This window comes from Alexandromys fortis, unplaced genomic scaffold, assembly GCF_014885135.2.
Source record: "Alexandromys fortis isolate MF-2015 unplaced genomic scaffold, M_Fortis_MF-2015_v1.1 scaffold_9, whole genome shotgun sequence".
NCBI lineage: Eukaryota > Metazoa > Chordata > Mammalia > Rodentia > Cricetidae > Alexandromys > Alexandromys fortis.
The window spans coordinates 14607586-14631136 of record NW_026067892.1 but is presented as its reverse complement, the minus strand read 5'-3'; the positions used below and the strand labels follow the sequence as shown (position 1 = coordinate 14631136).

Genomic DNA, 23551 nt, shown 5'->3' with positions numbered 1-23551 from the left:
CTTACTCCGTGGCTGTCTGGATGGCCGACTGGCCTGTGACGTCCTCCTCTCCTTGTGCTCTAACTGCGTGCTCCTCCTTCCTTCTTTTTCTTTCTAGTTATCCTCTCTGCCTGCCAGCCTGGCCTGTTCTTGCTCTTGCCTCGCTGCTGGCCATTCAGCTCTTTATTAGACCATCATGTGTTTCAAAGTATCACAGCTTCTCAGAGTTAAACAAATGCAGCATAAACAAAGCAGCACACCTTAAAACAATACAACAAATTCAGTCTGAGGATTCGTCGGGACAGGACTGCCTCTCTGGTCTGAGGATGCAGTAGAGGAAAGAAGCGGCTGCTCTGCTTCTCTGATCTTTCAGCATTAACCCCATATCTGACTCCAGGTTTTTATTTAATAAGACTAATTAGGATTGTGTTACAGTATGCTAAATACTACATAGTGACAGATGAAAGTCCTTTGCTGACCAGAGATCTGTTTTCTTTCTTTCCAGTGTGTGCAGGAGAACGAAGTAAGTTAAGTGGCCTTGGCTCTAGTGAATTAATCTCAACAAATACTTACACAAGGGAAGGGCACAACTCCTTGGAATCTCAACGTGTTGGGGTGCGTTCCTGTGGTTTTCGGACCGATGGTCATCTCTCCGTTTCTGATTCATCAGTAGTTTGAGCAGAGACTACATTTAAGCGTTTAACTTCTTCTAAGTTTCTTTGCTTCATTAAGACAATTCCTTCCTGGTTTCTCACTAAAGATTTACCTTTTCCTGCTTCTCTTTTATTAGTTTCCATGACAACACATTGAACCACATTTTAAATACCATATAGCTTTTCTTAGACTCTAGGGGAAGGACATACAAGAGAAGTTGGACATAGTCCAGGAGTTTCTTTTAGGGCTGCACACACATACCAGCTACACAGAAATAGGATCTGGAAAATGAACACCCACTCCCAGTATCACTGGCTGAAACTAGCATCCCGGCAAGCTATGTGTGCTCCTATCTGTCACTCAGAAAACTCACGACTCGTGAGTCTACTCTCCCCTACCAAGTATTTGAACCTTGTAAAAGTTATTTCTTTAAAGATTTATTATTATTATTTACTTTTTCATTTAGCACAAGTCTGTGTCTGTGTGTGGTGATGCTGTGGATCCTGGAAGAAGGTGTTGGGTCTCTTGGAGCTGGAGTTTCAGTCAGCTGTGAGTCACCATGTAGGTGCTGGGGATCAAACCTGGGTCTTCTGCAAGAGTAGCAAGTGCTCCTAAGCACGGAGCCATCTCTATAGCCTTGTAACTTACAGTTTTAAGTTGTGGCTACTTTAACAGGCAGAAATTGTTTTGATGAATTTGCCTACGAGCATAAGGCTCCACACCCAGGCGTGTTACAGACAACCTCTTGGAGATGCGGCATACATGTTACCGCAGCAGGTGGGCACGCAGCCACGGTACACATATGAGGCCTTACTGCGTGCTAGACTTTGCTCTCATGCTGCTGGTTGAAGACGTGATGCTCACATCTAGGATCCAATTCATGAGGTAATGAGAGAATGCTGAAGAAACTCCAGATATCCCATTTCCCACATTCTTGCTTCAAACACATCTGCAATTAATACTAAAAGGACAAGCTTTGTCTAGAGGAGCTTGCTTCTTTTAAAACATTTTTTTATTACATTCGAGTGTGAGTGTCTGTGTGTATGGCAGTGACCAAAGACGTGCGTTCTCTCCTTCTACCATGTGGGGCCCGGAGATGGGGATGGAACTCAGGTCACCAGGATTGGTGGCAAGCACCCTCACCTGCTGACCGAGTCACCTCGATGGCCAAGGAGGATTACTTCCATATAGGCCAAAAACTGCTTCTTCAGAGATCTCAGGCTCAGAGTGCTTGTTTTAATATCACTAAACAACCAAAACTAACACCATTTTACCATTTTTACTTCCTTGTTTTGAAACGGCAATGTTTGGCAGCTCTCTCCTGTGTTAGTTTCTGGCGCTATAACTGCCAAGAAATCCAGCCTAAGGGTTTAAAAGTGTGACTCCTTCCAGGCATGGAGGAACCCTTGGAAATAACGATGCCCAGGCCATCCTAGATCCACTCAATCAGACTCTTTGGGAATGGGGTCTAGGAAAAGGGTTTTTACAAGCTTCCAAATAAGCTTTAGTACCCATGAGTTCTAATGATGTATGTGTGTCTGTCTAAGCCTCCTATCCTCTTCTTTGTGATAGATTCTCATTAGTTGCTCAGGCTGGTTTGGAATGGGAGGGCTCCAGAAGGGCAGGTGTCTGCACCCACTTGCATTCTAATGAGGCATTCAGCATCTGTATGAAAATGAATACCCTCAGGCAGAGGCAGGCAAGATCTCTGCGAGTTTGAGGCCAGCCTGGTCGACGATGAAGCAAGTTCCAGGACAGCCAAGATCACAGAGAAACCAGGCCTCAAAACAAAACAAGCAAACAAACAACAACAAACAAATAACAAGAACAAAATAAAGAATAACAATAAAAAAAATAGAAAATGGGAACTCTCCTTGAGGAGCTCAGAAACACTGAAAACACAGATGCTTTATAAGAGGTCAAAGTTATCATCCTACCAATGGTATTTCTCAAATTAAATAATGCTAGAACTGCTTTTCTGGCCCCAAGCTGTAATTTTAAAAAATCTCATCTTACAGAATTCATTTTTAGAGGGTGAACAAGGCTAGGCCATCTTTTAAGACAAAGACTCATATAGTCCAGGCAGGCCTGGAACTCCTGATCCTCCTGCCTCCGGCTCTCAAGTACTAGGACTACAAGCGCGTGTGACCATGCCCCAGTTCAAGGTTGGGAAAATCTGTCTGCCGGAAAGTTTCAGACTTGGTTTCCTGAATTAACATGTTAGCAAAATATAAAGACTGACAAAACATAGCAAAGTAAGAATCTGACCAGCGCTAGAGGGAATCTAGGTCATTCAGAGCCCATATGGAGACAAATTCTCTCCAAGCTGAAAAAGCTACATTTGCAATGTGTGTTTACTTCTGAGTGACTGCTGCATGACTGGGGTGAGGGTGGAGTGTAGAGGTGACTTTTAAAACTCCAAACCAGCCATCCTCAAATTACACATCTTTCCAGAGAGAGCTGACGTCCCACATCCGGTCCTGGATCCTCCGATGTTCTCTGTATGTGTGTGTCATTCACTGACCAAATGAGCACAGCGCGGGGAAATGAACAAGAGCAAGGGACCAGTCTAACAAGCCAAATAAATCCTGGCCACCAGAGAGTGACAGATGTCTTAGAGCATCCCTACAGCAATAGTGACCCCCGGGAAAGCACATACCCCTTTGTGTTCTCTTTCTTTCAGATAGAGAGAGCTCAGGGTGGCCAGGGAGTAACTAGCTGCAAACCATGATTCCTATTTGTGTCAGATGCCTTCTTCCCCTGACAGTTCAGAGCTACCCAGAGCCTACTGCTAAGTCTTCCCTTTGGCATCCGTGGAATTGCTCTAAAACACATGTGCTATGTGGACTCCCTGCTTGCAGAGATGGGGACTGAACCCCAAGACTTCATGCACGCAAGGTAAGAACTCTAACACTGAGCCACATCTCCCACTCAAGGTAAACTACTTTTGTGGAAGCACTGGGTAGTCACAAGCAATATAAGATTTTTGGCTACAGTCAGTCAATCAAAACAGACCAGCCACAGCATTAAAACACAAAATGGCCACTGAGTAAAGAACATGAGTCTGCATTTTAGTATCCATATTATCTCTCAGGGCTGGCCACGGTAATGCACACACTTTTAAATGTGGAGTTACTTTTTACAGTATGTGCTACATATCAAAGAGGTAGACAAGAGGGTAACTCCAAGGGCTGGCGAGATGGTGCAGCGGTTGGAGGGCTTGAATGCATGGGTAGGGACTCGAGTTAGGATCCCATGTCTGCAATCCCATACCACCTACAGTGGGATGGGAGGCAGACACTGAAGTCCCAGAAGCCCAAAGATCTGTTAGAGCAAACAAGAGACCCTGTCTCAAACAAGGTGGAAGGCAAGGACCAAAATCCATGTGATGTCCTCTACCTTCTATACCGACGTTGTGACACTCATGTCCCCTCCTCAATATTTAAAAAAAATTAAAAAGCACCCAACTCTCATCTGACAATCAATGGAAATAAACAGAGAGAACATTGAACTAGTCACTTATGCATCTACTTCTAGAACCTCAAAAACCCTTTGGATAAACTTGAAGTTGGACATCCTTCCCTGGACTTATACCAGCTTTGAGAAAAAGGACAAGAGACAGCCTGCTCGGCAGTTTCTCAAAGGTTCTGGCCTTCTGTTCAAAGACTCATGATGACAGGTGCGGCTCCTTCCCTACCTCCATCTGTGGCCTGGCATAGCACTAGAACCGGCCCTTACACCAGCAAGAACATATGGGCTGGGCCAGGACCAGCCTCTCCTTCCCATGGTATCTGCTCCCTGCTTGCCTCAGCTTGTCCCTTCAGTTACCGCAAGTGGCTCCTAAATCACTTCAAGTGTCAAACGTGTATCCAACTTCCATGTTACATAGCATGATAAAGAGAATTACATGAATCTGTTGCACTCAGGAGGAGAATGCCATAATACCAACCTCGAAACTTCTTGCTGCGTTCACAGCTAACCCCTATCCTAAAGTTTGTGCCGAACACTCACTTTTCTGAGGAAAAGAAAAGAAAAAGACTTGGCACACACATGCAATTTAACTATCACAGTCTTGCTTATGTGGAGACATTTAAAGATGGTGTCATGCAATCCACAGTCAAAACTGGGTTGCTTCATACACAACACTGTAATTCTCTGAATACTCCCCCACAGGAAGGCTCACTACACTCAGTTTCACAGTCAGCATAACACTCCATTGTGTAAATATGCATCTACTCATTCTTCCTGTCTATGGAAACTGCTATCTTCAGTCATTTTTTGCTTTACATAAGCATCCTTGAGATGTTTCTTGGTATACGTATTTAATTTCTTTTAGGGTATGGAACTAGCTATGGGATTGCTGGGTGATCAATGCTGTCAGCCAGGGCAACATCTTTTAAGTCCGGCCCCAGAATCTTCTGTTCTTATTGGCATTCTAAGGAAGACATGGCTGCTACACACATCCTTGCCAACACTTGATATTTTCAGAGTTCTTAATTTTTGCAATCGAGTAGGTGCTAAACAGAATTTCAATATGGTCTCCATTTACATTTCTCTGTACATGAGTGAGTCCGTCCTTCTGTACATCTGTCCATCCATGCTGGTTCCTCCTAGGAGATGCCATGCATTTGTCCATCCTTCTCTTAGACTTAAAGAGCTCCTGACAGATGCAGGACCATTACAAGATGTGCATTTACGTGCCACAAACCCATAATTCGGTCCAGCACTACTTCCTCCCCTCCCCTAAGCTAGATCAGAATTGACAAAACTATGCTCCCAATTAGTTTAAAAAGTGTGTATACTTAAAAGGCTGCTGAAATGATTGCAGATTTTTCCCACAGAGATTGGCAGAGATAAAAATTATTGTTAGGAATGGTGAATGAATGTAAAGTTACTTATTTTTGGACTTTTTTTTGTGTGAGAGATAACTAAGCCACCATAACAACATCTGTGAAATTCTATATACCTTCATTTTCCCGGTTGATCCTGCTTTAATTGAGACTGGGTATTGCTATACTGTCCTTCAATTCCTTGGCTCATAGGATACTCTTGTCAGCCTTTCAAGAAGCCTGGATTGGCAAGCATGTACTACTTTGGCTGGCTGGCTTTCCCGTTCGTTTCTTACGGCATACTAATCTTTCCTGAGCAATTCCGGTGTGTGGCCTGCCAGCCAAGCACCCCCACTGACTCTGACTTCCTTCTCTGTCCCATTAGAGCTCCACACTTGCCTACGATAGCTTCTGTATTCTTTTTTGAGTTACATTAAGTCTAATGCCAGCCAATCACAGCAGGGTGAATCTTCCTTTTTCTCAGTGACCTTACTAATTCTTGGGCTACCTGAACATGACACAGTCTACCAGGTTTGGTTACAGTTTGGGTCCCCAGTCTGTAGTGCTGTGGGTACGGCTCTTTGGGCCTATTGTTTAAACGGCCTGTGGGTTTTTTCCAAGGATAAGAGTCAGTTTCCTCACTTTAGAGTTCTGAAGAAAGCACATTCCAACTTTTGGAAGCCCCTAAAGTTTTGTAAAGTATTGTAGAATATTATTTTAAGGTGTGTTACATTTGTTTATGCTGTGGAACATTTGTTTAATGATGCAAAGATGTGTTGCATTCTTTTCTGCTGCATTGTTTTAATTCTATGAAGCTGTGTTACTCTGCCTGTCTAAAATACCTGATGGTCTAATAAAGAGATGAACCACCAATGCCAATAGCAAGGCAGGAAAAAGGATAGGCGGGGCTGGCAAGCAGTGAGAATAAATAGGAGGAGAAAAGAGGGGGGGAGAGGGGAGAGAGAGAGGAGAGAGAGGGAAAAGAGAGAGAGAGGGAAGAGAGAGAGAGAGAGAGAGAGAGAGAGAGAGAGAGAGAGAGAGAGAGAGAGAGATCAAAGAAAAAAGCCCAGAGGCAAAAAGATGGGGATAATTTAAGAAAAGCTGGCTAGAAACAAGCAAAGGCCGGGCATTTAGAAGAAAGGATAAGCCTCCGTGTGTGATTTATTTGAGAGCTGGGTGGCAGGTCCCCCCAAAAGCCGAAAGAGTAAAACAACCAACAACAGCAAACTTTGGCCAGGTGTGGTGGTGCAGCCAGCAGTGGCAGGAAGATCTCTGTGAGTTCAAGGCCAACTTAGGTCTACTTAGCAAGTTCTAGGACAGCCAGGGCTACTTAGAGAGACCTCATTTCAGTTCCACTCCCTAAAAAAAAGACTGGTTAAATTTGAAGATGAAAAGTTTCCTGTTATCAGTGTCTTTAGCGTTCGGCATGTCATTTTAATGTCAACAGTGATGATATTCTTGTAATAAAGCAGACAAACAGTACAGTCAAGCTCTTCACTGGGGCTCTCTACTGCCTTCTGGTCCCCGTGGGGGACCACACGCTTCTTTCACAAGGCCGGCAGTTAATGGCGAACAGTTTTAGAGGTTATAAAATTGCCCTTTACGGGCTGTCAAGTTGGTTCAGTGGGTGAAGCGCTACCTGTGCGAGCAAAGCCTCACAACCCGAGGTTGATCCCTGGCACCCACATAAAAATCTGGGTGTGTCATGGTGGTTCACGGCTAGTTGTAACTGGATCCAAAGTCCTCTTTCGGCCTCTGTGGGCATTAGGCACATATGCACATGGTAAACAGACATACGTGAAGGCAAAACACACATACATATTTTTTTTTTTTTTTAAAGGCAAGCTGGATGTGGTGTGGAAACAGAATTGCCCGGGAGCTCTTGGATCAGCTAGCCTGGAGTACATAGTGCATGCAGCAGCAACCGTGGAGACCCTGTGTCAACGAGGTGAAAGGTGAGATCACATACGCTTGTCGCCTACAGCTTCCCACACCCACTGTCAGTTCTAGCTCGGTGATTTCTCAGGAGAAAATTAGCACCCTTCCCCCTATAGACTAAAATCATATTGAGACAGCTATTTTGTTACATTTCCCCTTTAACCCAGGCCCTAAGATAGTTCTTATGTGGCTGCCTGTCACCCTCTCAATGCCTGGAAATCACTGTGCACTGCTGGGGACCAAAGCCCTACTTTAGAAGGTGACCTTATCTGGAGACAGGGTCTTTATGGGGATAATCAAGTTAAAAGGAAGGCATCAAAGCAGGCTATGACTCAGTGAGAGTTTGGACAGCACACGGGCACGCATCTGTGTGAAGATGAAGGGATCCAAGGTGGCTCGCGAACCACCAGGAAGCAGAAGCTCCACAGAGGCTGTTGTCAGCCCCATCTCAGGCTTCTGAAGTGACCTAGTTTGTGGTGCTCTGCTGGATCAGTGCCAGAGGGCCACACTTCCCAGAAATATGACATGATAAAAGGTTAATGAAGCTGTCGACGGCAGAGTGATGGGTTTTACTTATGCGTGCACATAATTACTTCCCAAGACGGGAACACCATTACCTGGGAAACATCAACACATTCTATATGAGGATATCTGAGTACTTCCTGAAATTACTTTCTGAATTACTACTGGTCAGCACAAACCTATATCTAGATTCCTCCCTTGACTTTCACTTACTCTTTCCTTGCCAGCTCTGGTTTTGCCATGTTGCTGACACTGGCAACATAACGGTAACCTTCAGCTTCATATTTCTATTTTTTGGGGTGGGGTGGGGTGGGGACAGGGTTTCTCTGTGTAGTCCTGGCTGTCCTGAAACTAGTTCTGTAGACCAGGCTGGTCTCAAACTCACAGAGAACCTGCCTGCCTCTGCCTCCCAAGTGCTGGGGTTGAAGGTGTGCGCCATCTTATGTGGAAGGGAGGGAGGGAAAGGAAGAGGTAAGAAGGAAAGTACAGCACCATGAAGGAATGTTGTGAAATTATGTTTTTAAGGATGTGTGAGAAATCATAACACATGTGTATGCTCAGAAGAAACATCTGGCAGAGGGGTAAAACAGAACATGCTGGAAAGAGGAGGGGGCATTTCTAGAACATAGACAAAGTGTACAACTTTATCTCCAAAGATATGTTCATGAAATATAAAAAAGATGATGAACACGCTGATTAGCTTTAACAATCAACTTGGCCCAACCTTAAACCACTTGGAAAGAGCCTTCATAGGGCACGATCCATATCAGGTCGGCCTATGGACACGTCTATGGGCGGAACAGTCATGACTGTTAACTGGTGTAGGAAGAGCCAGTCCACAGCGGGTGGCACCATCCCCTAGGACCCGATCCCTCTAAGAGAAGAGAAAGCTAGAGGAAAGCAAGCCAGGACCAACCCCCACCCCCAGCTGCGGATATGATGCCTATGTTCCTGTCCTCGTGTCCCTGCAGTAACGGACTGCCGCCTGGAATTCTGAATCAAAATAAACCCTTCCTTCCCTATGTAGCTTTCTGTCGGGATATTTGTCACGACAACAGAAATGAAACTAGAACAGAGTTAAAGGAAGAGGAGGGGAGTTTCCTCACTACTGCCATTTGATGCAATCATGGTAAGACAAAACATAAGAAAGGGGTTACTCATGAAAGAAGGAAATAGGGAACTCTCCATAATTCAATTCCATATGACAAAAAAGTACTTATCAAACATTTGGATTTATATAAAGAAATCACAAAGTAAAAAAAAAAAAATCCAGTTGTTTAAGAGCTGGGGATGTAGTTCAGTGGTAGAACATCTGACTAGTGTGTACAAGGTCTTAGGTTTGAACCGCAGCACTGTCCGGAATAATCAAGGACAAATAAAAACTATGAACTGTATAGCTAAAAATAACATCTGGAAGAGAAGTAAAATTAGATTAAAGCATATTTCCAGCCAGTATGAAACAGTCTGAGTTTCCCTGTCCAGTAAGGAGTTTAGGGAAGACAAAGAAGCATGCAGAGGTAGGGACTCAGACATGCAGAGCGTCTGCATAGACATTAATAAGTAAAGCAAGACATTAACAAGTACATAATCAGGAAACAAAATATCAGTATAAGTATGCCAGGCTGCATCTTCTTTCTTATCTGTGTGTCTTTTTGAGACAGGGTTCCTCTGTGCAGGGAGCTCCAGCTGTCCTGGAACTGTCTCTGTAGACCAAGTTGGCTTCAAACTCACAGACATCCTCCCGCCTCTGCCTCCCGAGTGCTGGGATTAAAGGCGTGCGCCACCACCCGCCCATATGCCGGGCTGCAGCTTGTGCTTGCACAGAAGACATTTGGAATAATTTTTTTTTTTTTTTAGACAACAATTTGCTGTTTTGGACCAAGGATCATGAAAACATAAAAGTCTGACTCAGATATACTTGTCATGTGTTTATCTTAAAGAAATCCTCAAGACATTACATGAAGGGTATCCACTGCAGAACTGTACCTGCATTATAGCAGCCCCTATAAAGTGGTATAATACAAACTTTTGTATGTATAACTATGTTATCTAAACACAGGCTCGGAGGGGTTAGAAAAGAAAACATAAAATAGTCTAAAATTCAATATATACGTACTGGGAGGGTAAGTGCTTCCTTGATGCAGCCTGGCATACTTACATTGGCGGTTTATTTCCTAATTATTTACTGGCACTTACAGAATGATTACCACCCGTCACATGCTGCATGTGGGCATTATATGTAAGAACGCATCTTATCTTATGGGGTGAGTCACTGTCGCTAGGTGACAGAGCTAATATTTAAATTCAGATAAGCTGGTTTGAGGTTTGATTTTGTGGACAGTGTATAAAGAACATGAGCTAAGAAAAGTTAGGGAAAGGGGGTAGGTATTTCCCTCAATTCGTGAGTCATGCTTTCAGATTTTGAGGTATAGGAATTTAGTATTATGTGGTACACTCAGGTTACCATCAAAAATTGCTAACCCGGGGAGCTGGCTCAGTGGTTAAGAGCACTCGGTGTCTCCTGGGGGCGGGGGGGGGGGGCAGGTTTGGGTCCAGCACCCACATGGAAGGGATATGACACTGTATTCTGACCTCCTTGGGCTCCTGCAGAAACATGGTACACATAATACATCCATGCACACATACACAAACAGATAAATAAACACATTAAAAACTGCTAATTTGTTGGTCTTGCGGCAACATTTAAGTGAGTCGATTTTTACAATAATCATGTTAAGATGAGGAGACTCTACCTGCTGCTGAGTCTAAGTTCCTAGTTCAATCCCTGGGACTCACATGGTGGAAAGAAAGAACAGACTCCTATAGGTTGTCCTTTGATGCATATCCCCAAGAATACCCCCAAAACAATAAATAAATCCTTTGTCCCTTACTGGTGCCACTAGAGGTTGACTCTGAGAAAATTGTCAGATCTTGTGTAGGACCAGCTGGCTCTTTCGGTAGCCTAGGAAGAATGTACATAAAGAAATCCCACTGCATGGTTCAGAACATGTGCCTAGGTCCGGGTGGACAACAGGACTGCTTTCATGTTTAGAGACAAACTCAAGAGCAGAGGGAAGCACACAGACCACTAGGGTTCTCTACCAAGTGTGCTTCCACTCTGCAGGGTCTAAAGCCCAGGAAATACATTTCCTCACTCTTGATTAACACCTCTCCGAAGAACCCCTTTCTCCTTCATCACATCTTCCTGCTTCCTCTTCACCCCGACCGTCCATCCCACCGGGTGACAAAGCAGGTGTGCACGCTTTCTTCAGTGAGGTGCCCTCCTCCACTGGCTCCACTCAGAGTCGCTGGGAATTACCAACTCTTGAGACAATGGTGAAGCTTTCTCTCTCCCTGTAATCTACCTGGGCTCTGGTTTACAACAATCCGCCTATCAGAAATCTCTTTCCTTCTTCCTCTTTGGCTGTCTAGCTTAGGTTTGTTCTTTAAGATCTATTTTGAATGTAATCTCTCTTGCCTTCTTTGATGACTCTCCAACCGCATATAATCTCTTCCTTGTCTAACACTGGGTATTACCCTCATAAGGCTTGACATTCTGACCTGTACAGTAGATATCTGAGAATATGCAATGTCTGTTCCAGTAAGATCTCCTACATGGTGCTGACCTTTGTGTTGGGGGCAGCACTAGGAACATATTCCTTTTCAAAAACAAAAACTTTCGTGAATGCAAAATCTGTCCCATAATTTTTCCATAAGTAGAAATGGTCAAAGAGATCAAAGACAAATACATTTTTTTTTAAAATGGGGAATTTAATTTCAGAGCTTGGACAAAGCAGTTGAGAGACTTCTGGTAGCCTAGTAGAGTCGACTATACTTCCTTGGCAAAAAGTATGCCTGGATTATGTGGAAACCCAAAGATTGCCCTGGAAAAGGCTAAAAAACAATTTGAAGGCATCCGTAGTATAACTCTATTTATTTTGGGTTTTAAGATGAACGCAAAAAGTTCATAGGCTTCAAAGCTTGAGGCGTTTTGCAAAATGACAAATTTTGAATGCATTGCAAATTAGGTTACCTAGTTCACTTCCAAATGAAATAAAGCCAAGCTAGATAATTTAGCTACTCCGTAGTGAAAAGAGAGAAAAAAAAAAGCCCAAGTAATGTTATTTTCTCCCTTCAAATTATAAGCTAATCAGCGAGGCCTGCTACCTCATATAAACATTTCATTAAGGTACTCAGATGACATTACTCCTACATGAATAATGAATCCCCGTTCCCAGGCTCAACCTAAATTACCGCAGTTTACTTGGTGACTTTCTTTTAGAGCAGAGAGGGCTAAAGTGGAAGACGGGGGAAAGAACCGGTTTAACTTGTATTCAAATATCTTTGCAGATTAAACAACACAACTTCCAACCCCCTTCTTCCCGACCCGCAGTTCTGGCAGGTATCGCAATAAAGTGAAAAGATGTGAACAAAGGGGACAAACACCTGCGCCTCCTCCGTCGCAAATGTTGCTTCCCAAACAGGGCCCGAGGGAGGGTTTGGCCGACCTTTCAAGTCCAGGCTCCTTCCTGGGTTAGCGGACTACCCTGGGACCCCTGAGCAGAGCTCCGCAGTCGGGGCTCTAACAGCCATCTCTCCTCCTACTACACGTGACCGCGGGGCGCACGGCCGCCGGGGACACAGACACCGCAACGCGGTAGAGCTGGTGACAAAGGCTCGGGCGCATCCGGAGCCCCGCCGGCCTCCCGCGCTCAGCGTCGGCGGAGCCTGCGCAGGGCGGTGCCGCGCAGCGCGGGCCGCGGGAGCGGGAGCCGCAGCCGGGAGCGCGCCGCGGAGCCGAGCAGAGCCCGCCGCGCGCACCGCCGGGCAGCGGAGGAGCCGAGAAGCCGAGGAGGAGCCGAGCAGCGCCCGGCGCGCAGCCGACGAGCCGAGGAGCGGAGGAGAAGCCGAGTAGAGCCCGCCGAGCGCCACGGAGCCGCTCCACGGAGCAGAGCCCGCCGCCCGCCCGCGCTCTGCTCCCAGCGCCGCCGCCGCCCCGGAGCCCCGCAGCGACTCGGACACGGGTGAGCAGCAGGCCGCGCACGGCCCGTCGTGCTCGGCTCCTCAACCGGGCCACGAGCGCTTCTTTCCCCATTACTCCCCAGTCCCCTCCGGCACTTACACCACGGCTCGGGAGATCATCCAGGACACCATCTTTCCGGCCGCTGGGCCGCTGACCGCATGCCGCGCGCTCCCCGCTCGCGCTCCCCGGGGCCGCGCTGGAGCCCTCGGGAGCCGGCCCGGTGTGTGCGCGCGGCGCCCGGAGCCGCCCGGCGCCCGGTCCCCCGCCCGCCCCCGCCCGCGGCCCCGCGCCCCAGCCGGCCCCGCCCCTGCGCTCCGCTGATAGGCGGCGGCTCCGGGACCCCGACGGGCGCTGCGCTCCACCGACCTGCGCGGCTACCTCGCTTCCCTGCGACGGGGGACACCGGTCGGGCGGTGAGAATGCGTGGGAGCCGAGGCCGGGCGCGGGGAGGACCCGGGCTGGGGAAGTGCCTGGCTAGGTGCGGCTCCGGTGCTCACGGAAGCCCGGCAGCCAGGGCCTAGCCCAGGTCTGGGTTGGGGATCGCGAGGCTCGTGGTGCAATGCAGGGGCCAGGGGAGAGCGTTTGGGGTCATGTTTGGAGTGCTGGGCAGCGGTGGTGGCGAGGCCGCGCTGGGCCCCCTGGGGCATCTTTTCCGTCGGCCACCGCCAACTCCTGAATTGCCTGCCACATAACCCGAGTAAAACGTGGACCCAGGATTTCCGACCGGTGGTGCTGTTTACAAGTGTCCTTATTTTTTTTTCCTTTCCGGTGTGTGTGCGCGTGGGGGGAGGGGTAGATTACTGCTTACACGGTCTAAAATTTGAAACTCCCGAGTTTTGGGTGACAAGTATCAAATTGGGCAAATGACCTTTAAGTTACTGTTGGTGTTTTTCCCTTAGTCCCCCCGGTTGAAGCAGTAGTAAAAGTTCTACTAAAGCTGGGAAGTCTGTAATGTGGGCTTGGTACCTTTAATTAAAGTGCTAGAAAATATGATGGCTCATTTTGTGACATACTGTAATTTAATCTTTTTGTTCCCCAGTTTCCCCATAATAAAAAGAGGCTAATAATACCGTAGCTTACCACTTGCTTTTCAAGGGTGATGTAAGGTATTGCTAATTAATGTGTTTAGGAAGGTCTCGGATTTGCCTGGAATGGTATCAAGGGACAGGGGTAGATTATCCTCAGTTCCTTTTAATGAATGAGGTCTATAAATTAAGACTTTTGGTTAGTAAAGAAAGGCGCTGGTGAGGCCTGATGGTGAAGGCCTTGTGATCCCAGCACCCTAGAGGCCGAGGCCTGCCCCAGTCCATCCGCAGAACCAGGAAGCAGAGAATGCAAGCTGCCTTCTCCTCTTAGGTTCTTTCTGCTTATTTACGTTTAAGAATATGGACTTTTGTTTCAGGGGCTGCAATGATAATTTGTGTTTGTCCTGAATATTTAGTTTGGCCATTATTCAGCGTTATTGGGGAGTCATGTTTGCATCCAAGCCCCAGGTTTCTGGTATACTCAGTGTCCTTGGTATCCTTCCCTGGGCACCCGTCCTGTAATGTCACAACAGCCTTCATCCCTGACCCCTAATATGCCATCCCCCACCTCTCTTCTCGTAGCCAAGCCATGTTTTCATGCCTTTGACTGCATTTTTTTTTCTTGAATGCTTTATTCCTATTCTCTACCTTCCTGACCTTGATTTTCCTGATACTTGTTCCCCCCACCCCCACCCCCACCCCGTGGGCCCCTTGTAACTTATACCTTAAATTTCTGGACTTTTCTCACTCTTACTCATTTAGTTTCTTTTAGTACCTATCAGGCACTGATGTTTTTTCTGTTTTTGTTTGCAGGATACAGCCCCCTTGTTCCTATTTCAAAAAGCCAGGGGTTGTAAACCACCTACCCTGTGCTGCTACAGTGTTGTTGAGTCATCCCCACACTCCAGACAGCCCTGGAGTGTTGATTCTCTTTGATACCATGGAAACGGAGGTTTAGAGAACTTAACTCATTAGCCAGTGATCGCATAGTTCATAGGTAATAGAGCTGGACTCCAATATTGTGATTCATACCTAAATTGGGTGGGAGCTAGTTGGTCCAGGGAGGTTGCTCTCTAGGGGGAAATTAGCACAAACCCCCCCCCCCCTTTAGTGGTTTGTAATTGGGATTAACCACTAACATGTGGTGGATGGGGGCGGGGATGCTATGTGCGGGACATGCTGAACAAAGAATGTTCCTGTGTCCTTCATGGCTTAGGAATATCATGCTTGACATTCCTGTAATATTTGTAACTATCTGAGCCTGAAGTTTCCACTTTATAAAGTCATCGTTTTAACCAAGAGTGAATTTTCTTGTATCTGTGTCTGTCCATTCCTGTTGTATAGATTAAAGGAAGGGTTGTTCTGTTCACAACTTGATGAGCAATTGTTTATAGTTCTGGATCATTGCGTCATAAGCAGGTTTGCAGCGCAGTCATGTCCAGTTACTGATTATTTTGTCCCAGCGTTCAAATGTTGACATGCATTTTTTAAAATATAACTTATTTTCATTTCCCCTTTTCACTTATCATTTTATTTAGGATAGATGGATTATGTTTGAAATTGTTGGTAGAGAGCTTACTCGTTTTCATTTCAGAGTGGTAGAGTAAAAATCGCAAAGTGTTTGACGGATGGACCACATGGAAACTGATATGGTTGAGGGACTATTGACCTAAATAAGCGTCAGAATATCCAAGGAGGAACCTCTTGTGGAAAGTGCCCCGCTTTTAGAGGTGGCTGTTTCGATTACTGAATCTCAGATCTGCTAATAGATGGCCATTAGATAATATGCTCCACTGTGTAAGATGAGGCTTTGGGACTGTGTGAGAAAAGGAAATACAGTGTCTTCTGCCCAGATGCGCGTGCGCGTGTGTGCGCATGTGCAGGCACACACGCGCGTCCCAAGGCCAGAGAGTGGGGGGTCAGACACCCTCTGTGTTCGTCTTATCCTTGAGGCAGGGTCATTCTGGACTTGGAGAGTATATGTTTTCAGCTATTCTGTTACCCAGCAAATCCTACTGATTCTCCTGTCATTGCCCCTTACCACACACTAAGGTTAAAGGAACGTGGGTAACCAAGCCTGGCTTGTGGGGGTTGGGTGGGGGTGCTGGGCTAGGAACTCTGGTCTTCTTGGCTGAGAATCAAGCACCCTTAACCGCAGCCACCTCTCTAGCTCTGAGGAGCCTTTGGCCATCTTCCTTGGCATGCTTGTCATCATTCCATATGGAACGAACTTCCAGCCCTTGTTTTTGTTTTTATACATCTCACCACTGTTTGTGTGTTGTGCGTGGCATGCCTCCTGCCTTGTGTTACGCAAAGGCAAAGACACTTTTCTTCTGTGGCTATCGAGTTCCGTTTTGATGGGAGGCGGTGTATGTAGGGCAGAGGACACTTTTCTCGGGAGGCCTGCTTCTCTTACCAGCACTGAGGTGAGGTGAGTCGGTGTGTTCTGTTCTGAAGGAATATGTTAATGGGTGGCGATCGAACGCTAAGGGTTTTAAGACCCATTTCAAAGACTTGCTTTCACTACCAGCATCTTCACTTAGTGGTCCTAGGAGATAGTGGAAGGCACGTCTTTTGCTTGTTAAGGGGGCTGATTTATTAGCAAACCAACAGAGGAGGAAAGTACCTCAGTCAGAGAGAGATCCCATTATATAGAGCAGAATTACAGGGTACAGAGAAGAGATAGTGTCTAGTCATGTAATTATTAATGAATATGCTAATGAGACTGAATACTAGGTCACCTTCCCATTTCTAATGGGAGAGTGTTTTTAAATAATTGAAAATACTTTCATTTGTAAAGAGTCTCAAATTACCAAATTACCTTCGCACTAATTTAGAGAACGGCGGTGGGGGAGACCGACTTGGAGGAGGAAACTTCATCTTGCTCTATGCTGCAGATGGGCACCCACCTGCCTGCCCCTTTCTTCGCCAGTCTCTTTGGGTGTTAGATCTGCGGCAGAGGTAGAATTTGGCATCCGGCATGGAAATTGGCTTATACAGAGCTGCTGCTGAAAGTCCGATGAGATCGAATTAGAATAGACAGATTAGATTTGGAGTTAGGTAATCAGGACAGGTATCGATAAGAGGCGCTTACCAGCTCACAATAGGGAAAGCAAAATGCATTGGATGGCCAGTTCTTGGAAGCCTCGCCGGGAGCTGGCATTGTTTCAGGTCTTTACATTTAGGAAAGAGCCTCACCTGAAACGTGGATTAAGACCAAAGAGCTTTCTCCGTCTTCCTGGTTAAAAACAAACCCACTGTGTTAAGTGGCAGAGACACATTTGATTGAGGCCCTCTCGGCGTTCCTTTGAAACGCAGTAGATTAAATCACAGTCCCTCATTTTACCATTTAGATTTGTGATTTCAGAAAACTGTGGGGTTTGCGACCTAATTTTCAGAAAGCTAAAATACTGGACGATCCAATTCTATGGCTGTTTAGCCTTGAAACAGAAAATGTAAAAATATGTACTGATGTTGTTGTGTTGTAATTTGAAACATAGCAAGTGAAATTGAAAAGTGAAATGGAGAAAAATCGAGTCTTTTTGTGCCACTGTCTTCAGCCATCATCTAATTCCCTTCAGAAAATCTAATTTCTGTTTAAGTTCTACCAAATACTAAAGGAACAAATTGCCATCTTTTTCAGAAGATAGAGGGGCTTTTGTTATATCCGTCTTCTCTCTCTCTCTCTCTCTCTCTCTCTCTCTCTCTCTCTCTCTCTCTCTAGCACACACGCCAGATTTCTGAAATCCCTAACCTCCTCCTTGCTAATAGCTTGAGGACCATTCCTAGGTATAAAGTGATTTAAAGGATAGCTGCCTGCCAAGTAAACATAAGGTAAACAAGAGACCACCATTTTGTAGACAGAGATGCAAAAATCTTTAACAAGATACTAGCAAACGGAGCCCAGTAATGTATGAAAAATTATACTCCATAACAAAGTGGGGGCATCCCAGGTGTGAAGGGCTGAATTGGCAGTTAAAATAATTTTATCACATCAACAGGCTAAGAAAGAAAAACAATATGGTCATATCAGCGCACACAAGAAAAGCGCTTGACAAGCCCAAGACTAGTTCATTATGGAAAGTGTTCACCAAACAGGGATAAAGAGGGGCTTCATTGGTTGGTGAAGAACGTCACCCAAACTATAGATGATCGTAGTACATGGTGAAGAATTGAATGCTTTCTTGCTAGGGTCAGGAGTGTGAGAGAGATGCCCCCATCAACATTGCTTTTCAGCAATGATTACAAAATAGGCCAAGGATCTTAAGAGATGCCTCCATCCGGAAGGAAGCATCTATGACAAGTAAGCACGTGGAAAGGGCCCAACCTCCATCTGTCACAGGTTGACAAGGTGGGGATGCATTCCACACGTGTTAGGGTGACTCAGTCCAGAGCACTGGGGCAGCAGTGCGGGCTGGGGTTCAGGGCACTAGGGGGGCAGGTCCAGTGAGGATGTGCACAGAAGGCACGGCCAGATTGAAAGGCAGCGTCTCCCGACTCAAGCGTGTCCGTAACTGTTGAGCCCGACGATCTCAGACCCTCTGGTGCTGGCATAGGTTACAGGGAACCCTGCAGGCGTCTCTAGCAGCTTTATTCACATTTGTCAGAGTTCACGTGTGACCAAGATGTCCTGCAGTAGGGAGTAGATAAACTCTTAATAAGCTTAGACAGCGCTGAAAGAGAGGAAGCAGTCAAGTCCAGGAAACCTCACCCTACATTCTTACGAAAGAAACACTTCCTGAAGAGTCCGAGCTCTGTGTGCACTGTGACTTCAAGCTTGTGACCTGAAAAGGCAGAACCGTGCACAGCAGAAAGAAAGTGACTCTCCTGGTTGTGGGGTGGGTGGAGTGGAGAGGCCCCGAGCAGATCTGTCACACAGGAGGGAGTCATGGTCCACGTGTTACAATCTGTAGGAAGCTGTGGAGGGTGAGGAAAGCCAGTCTGTGTGGAGCGCTGGTAGCACCAGTGCACCGCGTTAGCCATGGGGGTACTCCTCCTCCTCGTCCTTCTTGCTGCTCTCGCAGGTCAGACCCAAGCTTTCTTCTTAAATCCCAGCCTTGAAACAAGAAAGTTGCTTCTCATTCATGTTTCTCACTTTTCCCCTACATGATGTTGACCAAACTAGCAAATCCTTGCTAAGAAGGGAAGTTGATGGGGCTGGTGAGGTGACTCAGCCTATAGAGATGCTTGCCCCCAAGACTGGCAACCTGGGTTTTACACAAGTGGGAGGGGAGAACTGACTCCAAGGGTCCTCAGGAGCGTGCTGCGGCTTGAACCTAGACACAGCGTTATTTGTTGTACATATTTGTTATATGTACAATAAATAATTGGAAAGAAGGGGAAGTTGAGTGAAGGGTGAAACACTGCGTGTGCTCACATGTTAGTGAACTTTGTCAGCTCATATGACAACTTTCCCTTCCCCCTCCCTGCCCTCCCTCCCTCCCTCCTTCCCAAGACAGAGTCTCACTGTGTATCTCTGGCTGGCCTGGAACTCACTATGTAGACCACACTGGCCTCTAACTCAGTGAGATCTGCCTGCCTTTGTCTCCCGAGTGCTGGTGTTAAAGACTGGACCATTGTACTCTGCTCCAGTGTCTTGGTTATTAGGGAAACTAGATAAAAGCTGCTACTTTACCCCCCAAATAACTATATTGCTGAGAACGCTCTGATACTCACAAGTTGTTTGTAGACGATGAATTCAAGCATCTCAGAGGACAGCTTGCCCACGTTTTTCCATTGCCGTGGGTGCCAGGCCTGCGGTTGTGCACTCCTCTCTTGAGACGTGGTCTAGGCTTGTTTCACACTGTGTCTCCTATTCTTGTGCCTCTCCTTTGCATTTTAAAAGCTGCTGACTGACTGACTGTACTTGCTGTGTCTCAAACTCACCTGTGATGCTGCCTGAATCCATTCTGTGCCTGCTCTTGCCTTCTCATAGTCTCTAGTTTGGGTTCAGAAACTTTGGTTTTTCTCTCTGTGGCTTTGGTGCCTGTCCTGGAACTCACTCTGTAGACCACGCTGACCTCGAACTCACAGAGAACTGCCTGCCCCTGCCTCCTGAGTGCTGGGATTAAAGGTGTGTGTTACCACCTCCTGGCAGGGGATTCAGAAACTTTGAAAGCCAGATCATTGTAATTAGAGTGTAGTTAGTTCTATCAGAGGATCATTGTGGTTACTATAGACTTTTAAGTTTGTGAACTTCTGTCCTGCTGAAGTTGGCCGAGACCTTGACAAGGTTAGGACACCAGCCTGTGGTTCCTTGATTTTCCAGTCTCCCTACTCTGAGACTTTGTGTCCGCTCTCCCACCTGCCCATTCTGAGAATCCCTGCAGAGGCCTTTGATCTTTCTCACACCTTTCTAGACGCTCTACACGCCTTCTTGTTTTCTTTACTTAATACTAGGTTTTTGAGCCTTATTTTTACTTGTAAGCCCGGCTCCTTGATTTCTTCTGCTGTGTAGGATTACCACTGTTTGAGTATATGTCAGTTTATTTTTTTTTTTTAACTCATTGATGTTTTGGATGTTTGGAGTATTTGTTTCTTTGTTCTGTTTTGCCTCAGCCAGACATGTGACTGTTTATGGTATGTAGCGCATGTTCCAAAAGCTATAGTAGTAGTAGACTCCACACTGAGCATGTCAAAGACCCCGTCTTAACTCCCAGAAACCCAGACATAAAAGAATAAAAATATACTGTCAACACCTTGAATGGTTGCCATCTGGGTTCCGCCAGCTGTCCCTGTGACAAAATACTTGAAAAGTTACCTCAAAGGAAGGTGAGGGTCAGAGGTCTCAGCCGGGTCACTTGGCTAGGTGTTTTTCTGTGCCTGCCTGAGGCAGAGAGAGCGTCGTGGCTGGGCCCATGCTCCCAAGAGCTGTCATTCACTTTTCCACTTCTTGGGAGGAGGGGAAGAGGTAAGCCAGGGTCACAGTACCCTGTTCCTCAAGTTTTTACCACCTCCCACTAGTACCAACAGCTGGAGATTAGGCTCCAACCTTGCTAGAACATTCCCGATCCAAACATAACACCATTCATTCTAGCAGATGTTAGCCGTCGTGACTGCAGGATGTGGCGCGCACACCCCAGCTTGCTTTGTTTAGCTGTCCTCACAGTGGGTCTCTAGGTGTCACTTCAGTTCCTCTTTCTGGAGATGAAAGCAGAACCCTTTGTCCGTTGTATAAAATGTTCATCTCATGTTTACGAGAAGCTCTGGAATAATCAAATCGGCAAGTCCAGTGAAATGGAGAAAGGCAGCTATTCTTTGAAAGATTAAGAAGAGACGTATTCTGGACAGATTGGTGCCACTGTAGTGGGGTTTAGGTTGATGCCCGGCTCAGTGAGTGGTGTGCTGTCCTGAAAGGCTTCCCTAGTAGGGAAGGCTTCGGGTTGGAGTCCTACTTCTGGGTCAGCCTGGAAGGCTGGGCTTGTGATTACAGGTCCAGCACAGGTCTGGTGTGTCCTCAGCATAGGGAATTATTTATAAATCAGCGAGAGAATTGAACACGGAAGTGTATGAAGTCTCTTCGTACGTGTTACGCCGTCATGGAGACGTGTGAGATGTTTTTAGATTAGTAACGATCCCTCGCACATTTCCAGACAGCTTTTGCAGTGGAGAGACCATGGGATTCGGGAGACACATACTTTCGCTCTAGAGAAAAGAACATATGTGCAGCCAATGACTACTGTTAGGATACTGTGCCACATACACTGATTAGAAGAAATTAAAACGGCGGGAGAAATTGCTCTTTTTGAAGGAACAAGCCTCAGCTGTTTCAAAAAGGTGATTCGCCGTCAGGGTCTCCCACGGGAGAAAAAGAACACTGAAAAGCGTGGGAAGAGGGAAGCCACGAAGGCTAGACCCAGTCAGCTCTGCAGCAAACACAAGCCAGACGTCTGCTGGCTCAGTGCAATCATCAGACTGCACAGGTCACAGGCCCAGTGTTAAGATGCTCCCTTCACCCTTTCAGGTGCCAGCTGCAAGCCCCAGGTTCAGCTGCTCATGTCCTTTCTTCTCTTTTTTAAAATCTCTCTGCCTCCTTCCCCTGCCTGTCTTGTGTTGGGGATTGAGTCCAGGGTCTTTTGCCTGCCTTTGTGGCTTATGCCCCAGACTCTACCAGGTTTTTCCACGGCTCAGTAATTTGCGCTAAGATAGACAAAAAGAGGCATAGGGTAAGGTAAGGGAAAGGGCAGCAGCTTCCTGGCCCTTCTGGGGGTGTGCCAACTGAGGATCCTTGTGCCGACAATCTGGAAATTCTCAAGAGCTGTCCCCGTTGGCAACTTCTTTGCATCGTCCTGTTAGAAGCATGGACAGCTATGTCAAGATGTGCTCACTCACACAGCCAGTTCCCTGGCAGTATACTGTGTGAGGACCCTGCAGGTCTGCCTGCTCCAGAGACTGTCTGCTTTAACCTTCTCGGCTGGCTGTACTTTATTTCTTCTCAGGGTATGGGTGGGGCCTCTGCAGAGAGGAAGGCATTACTATCCACTGTAGGCAGGGCCAGGTGAGAGGATTTTATGAGCAGCTAAAGGCAGAAAGGAGAGGGAAAGATAGAGTTTCTGTGGTCTGCCCTGGGGCCAGAAACCATGGATGGAAAAAAACAAAATTATGTATCACGATGTGACATCATTTCTCGTTCTCTGTCATTAAGTTTTACCTTTCTGAATCAGTGCGGCTTCTCAACCACCACCTCCCTACTGCCTGGCACAGCAAACAGCATGGAATTTCTGATACCTAAGTGAGAAGACATTGCTGTTTACCCCTCTCCCCTACCAGTGGCTTCCCCATGCTTTGTGTTAGATCCCACCTGGACCCACAGAGCCCTATGTGCACTGATCTTTCCATGTTTCCAGAATTGATGTGTTACTATCTCTCTGTCCTTTTCCTGTTCCTTGTAAACATGGCATCCTATTATTTCCTCCCCTGGGGCCTTTGCCGTTCCCCCGTCTCAGAATGAACACCTGGCAGGTTCAGCTGGAGACTCAGCGACTCAACACTGCTCTGCAGACTGCCTTCGTAGTGTGGTCCAGATTCCAAGGCAGCTCTGTCATCTCTTACCCAATCTCACCTGGCCTGCCATGGATTGTTTTACTCCGCGGTAGTTACTCTTGGCTTCTGTCCTTAGTGTCAGTGCGCTCGTCCTCCAGTTACGCTGGAAGTTGTTAGTGCAGGAATGTCGTCTGTCCTGCTTCCCTGTTTCGCCCAGCCCTAGGATTTTGAGTGGCTAGTCAACACCCAAGAAGGCACAGAGACAGGTCGTTTGATCCCATAGTTTTTGCTCTCAGGCTGCAATTTTTTTAACCAACCGAAAAGAGTTGAAGAAACCTGAAATCAGCCGTCCTAGAATGACCAGTCTATTGTTGCCTTGGTTTGTAGCAGTTCTAGTGGAACTTGCCAAGGCAGCGTGCTAAGGAAACAGGCCTTAGCCTGGGAGCACCCCCTTAATCAATTTCTTAATGATCTAGAGTTCAGGGAAGGAGAGTAAGTACTTCCGGGAGATGTTGATGAGGTTGAAGGAGCGAGAGGCCCAGCTGCTTGCTTAACAGATGACAAGTCAGTCAACAGATACCTGAGAAGTAGACTAAAGT

At 46.6% G+C, this 23551-nt stretch overlaps 2 protein-coding genes across 2 annotated transcripts in view; one reads left to right on the top strand and one right to left on the bottom strand.

Annotated features, from left to right (window-relative positions):
* Reep3 (receptor accessory protein 3) overlaps positions 1-13182 on the bottom strand; it is a 77334-nt gene extending 64152 nt beyond the window's left edge. The window contains exon 1 of the mRNA XM_050142678.1: positions 13045-13182. Within this exon, the coding sequence (XP_049998635.1) occupies positions 13045-13076 (32 nt within the window). The 5' untranslated portion in view covers positions 13077-13182. The remainder of the gene's footprint in view (positions 1-13044) is intronic.
* The window catches only part of Jmjd1c (jumonji domain containing 1C), a 165386-nt gene continuing 154938 nt past the window's right edge, over positions 13104-23551 (top strand). Inside the window, exon 1 of the mRNA XM_050142652.1 lies at positions 13104-13358. Coding sequence (XP_049998609.1) covers positions 13104-13358 — 255 coding nt within the window. The remainder of the gene's footprint in view (positions 13359-23551) is intronic.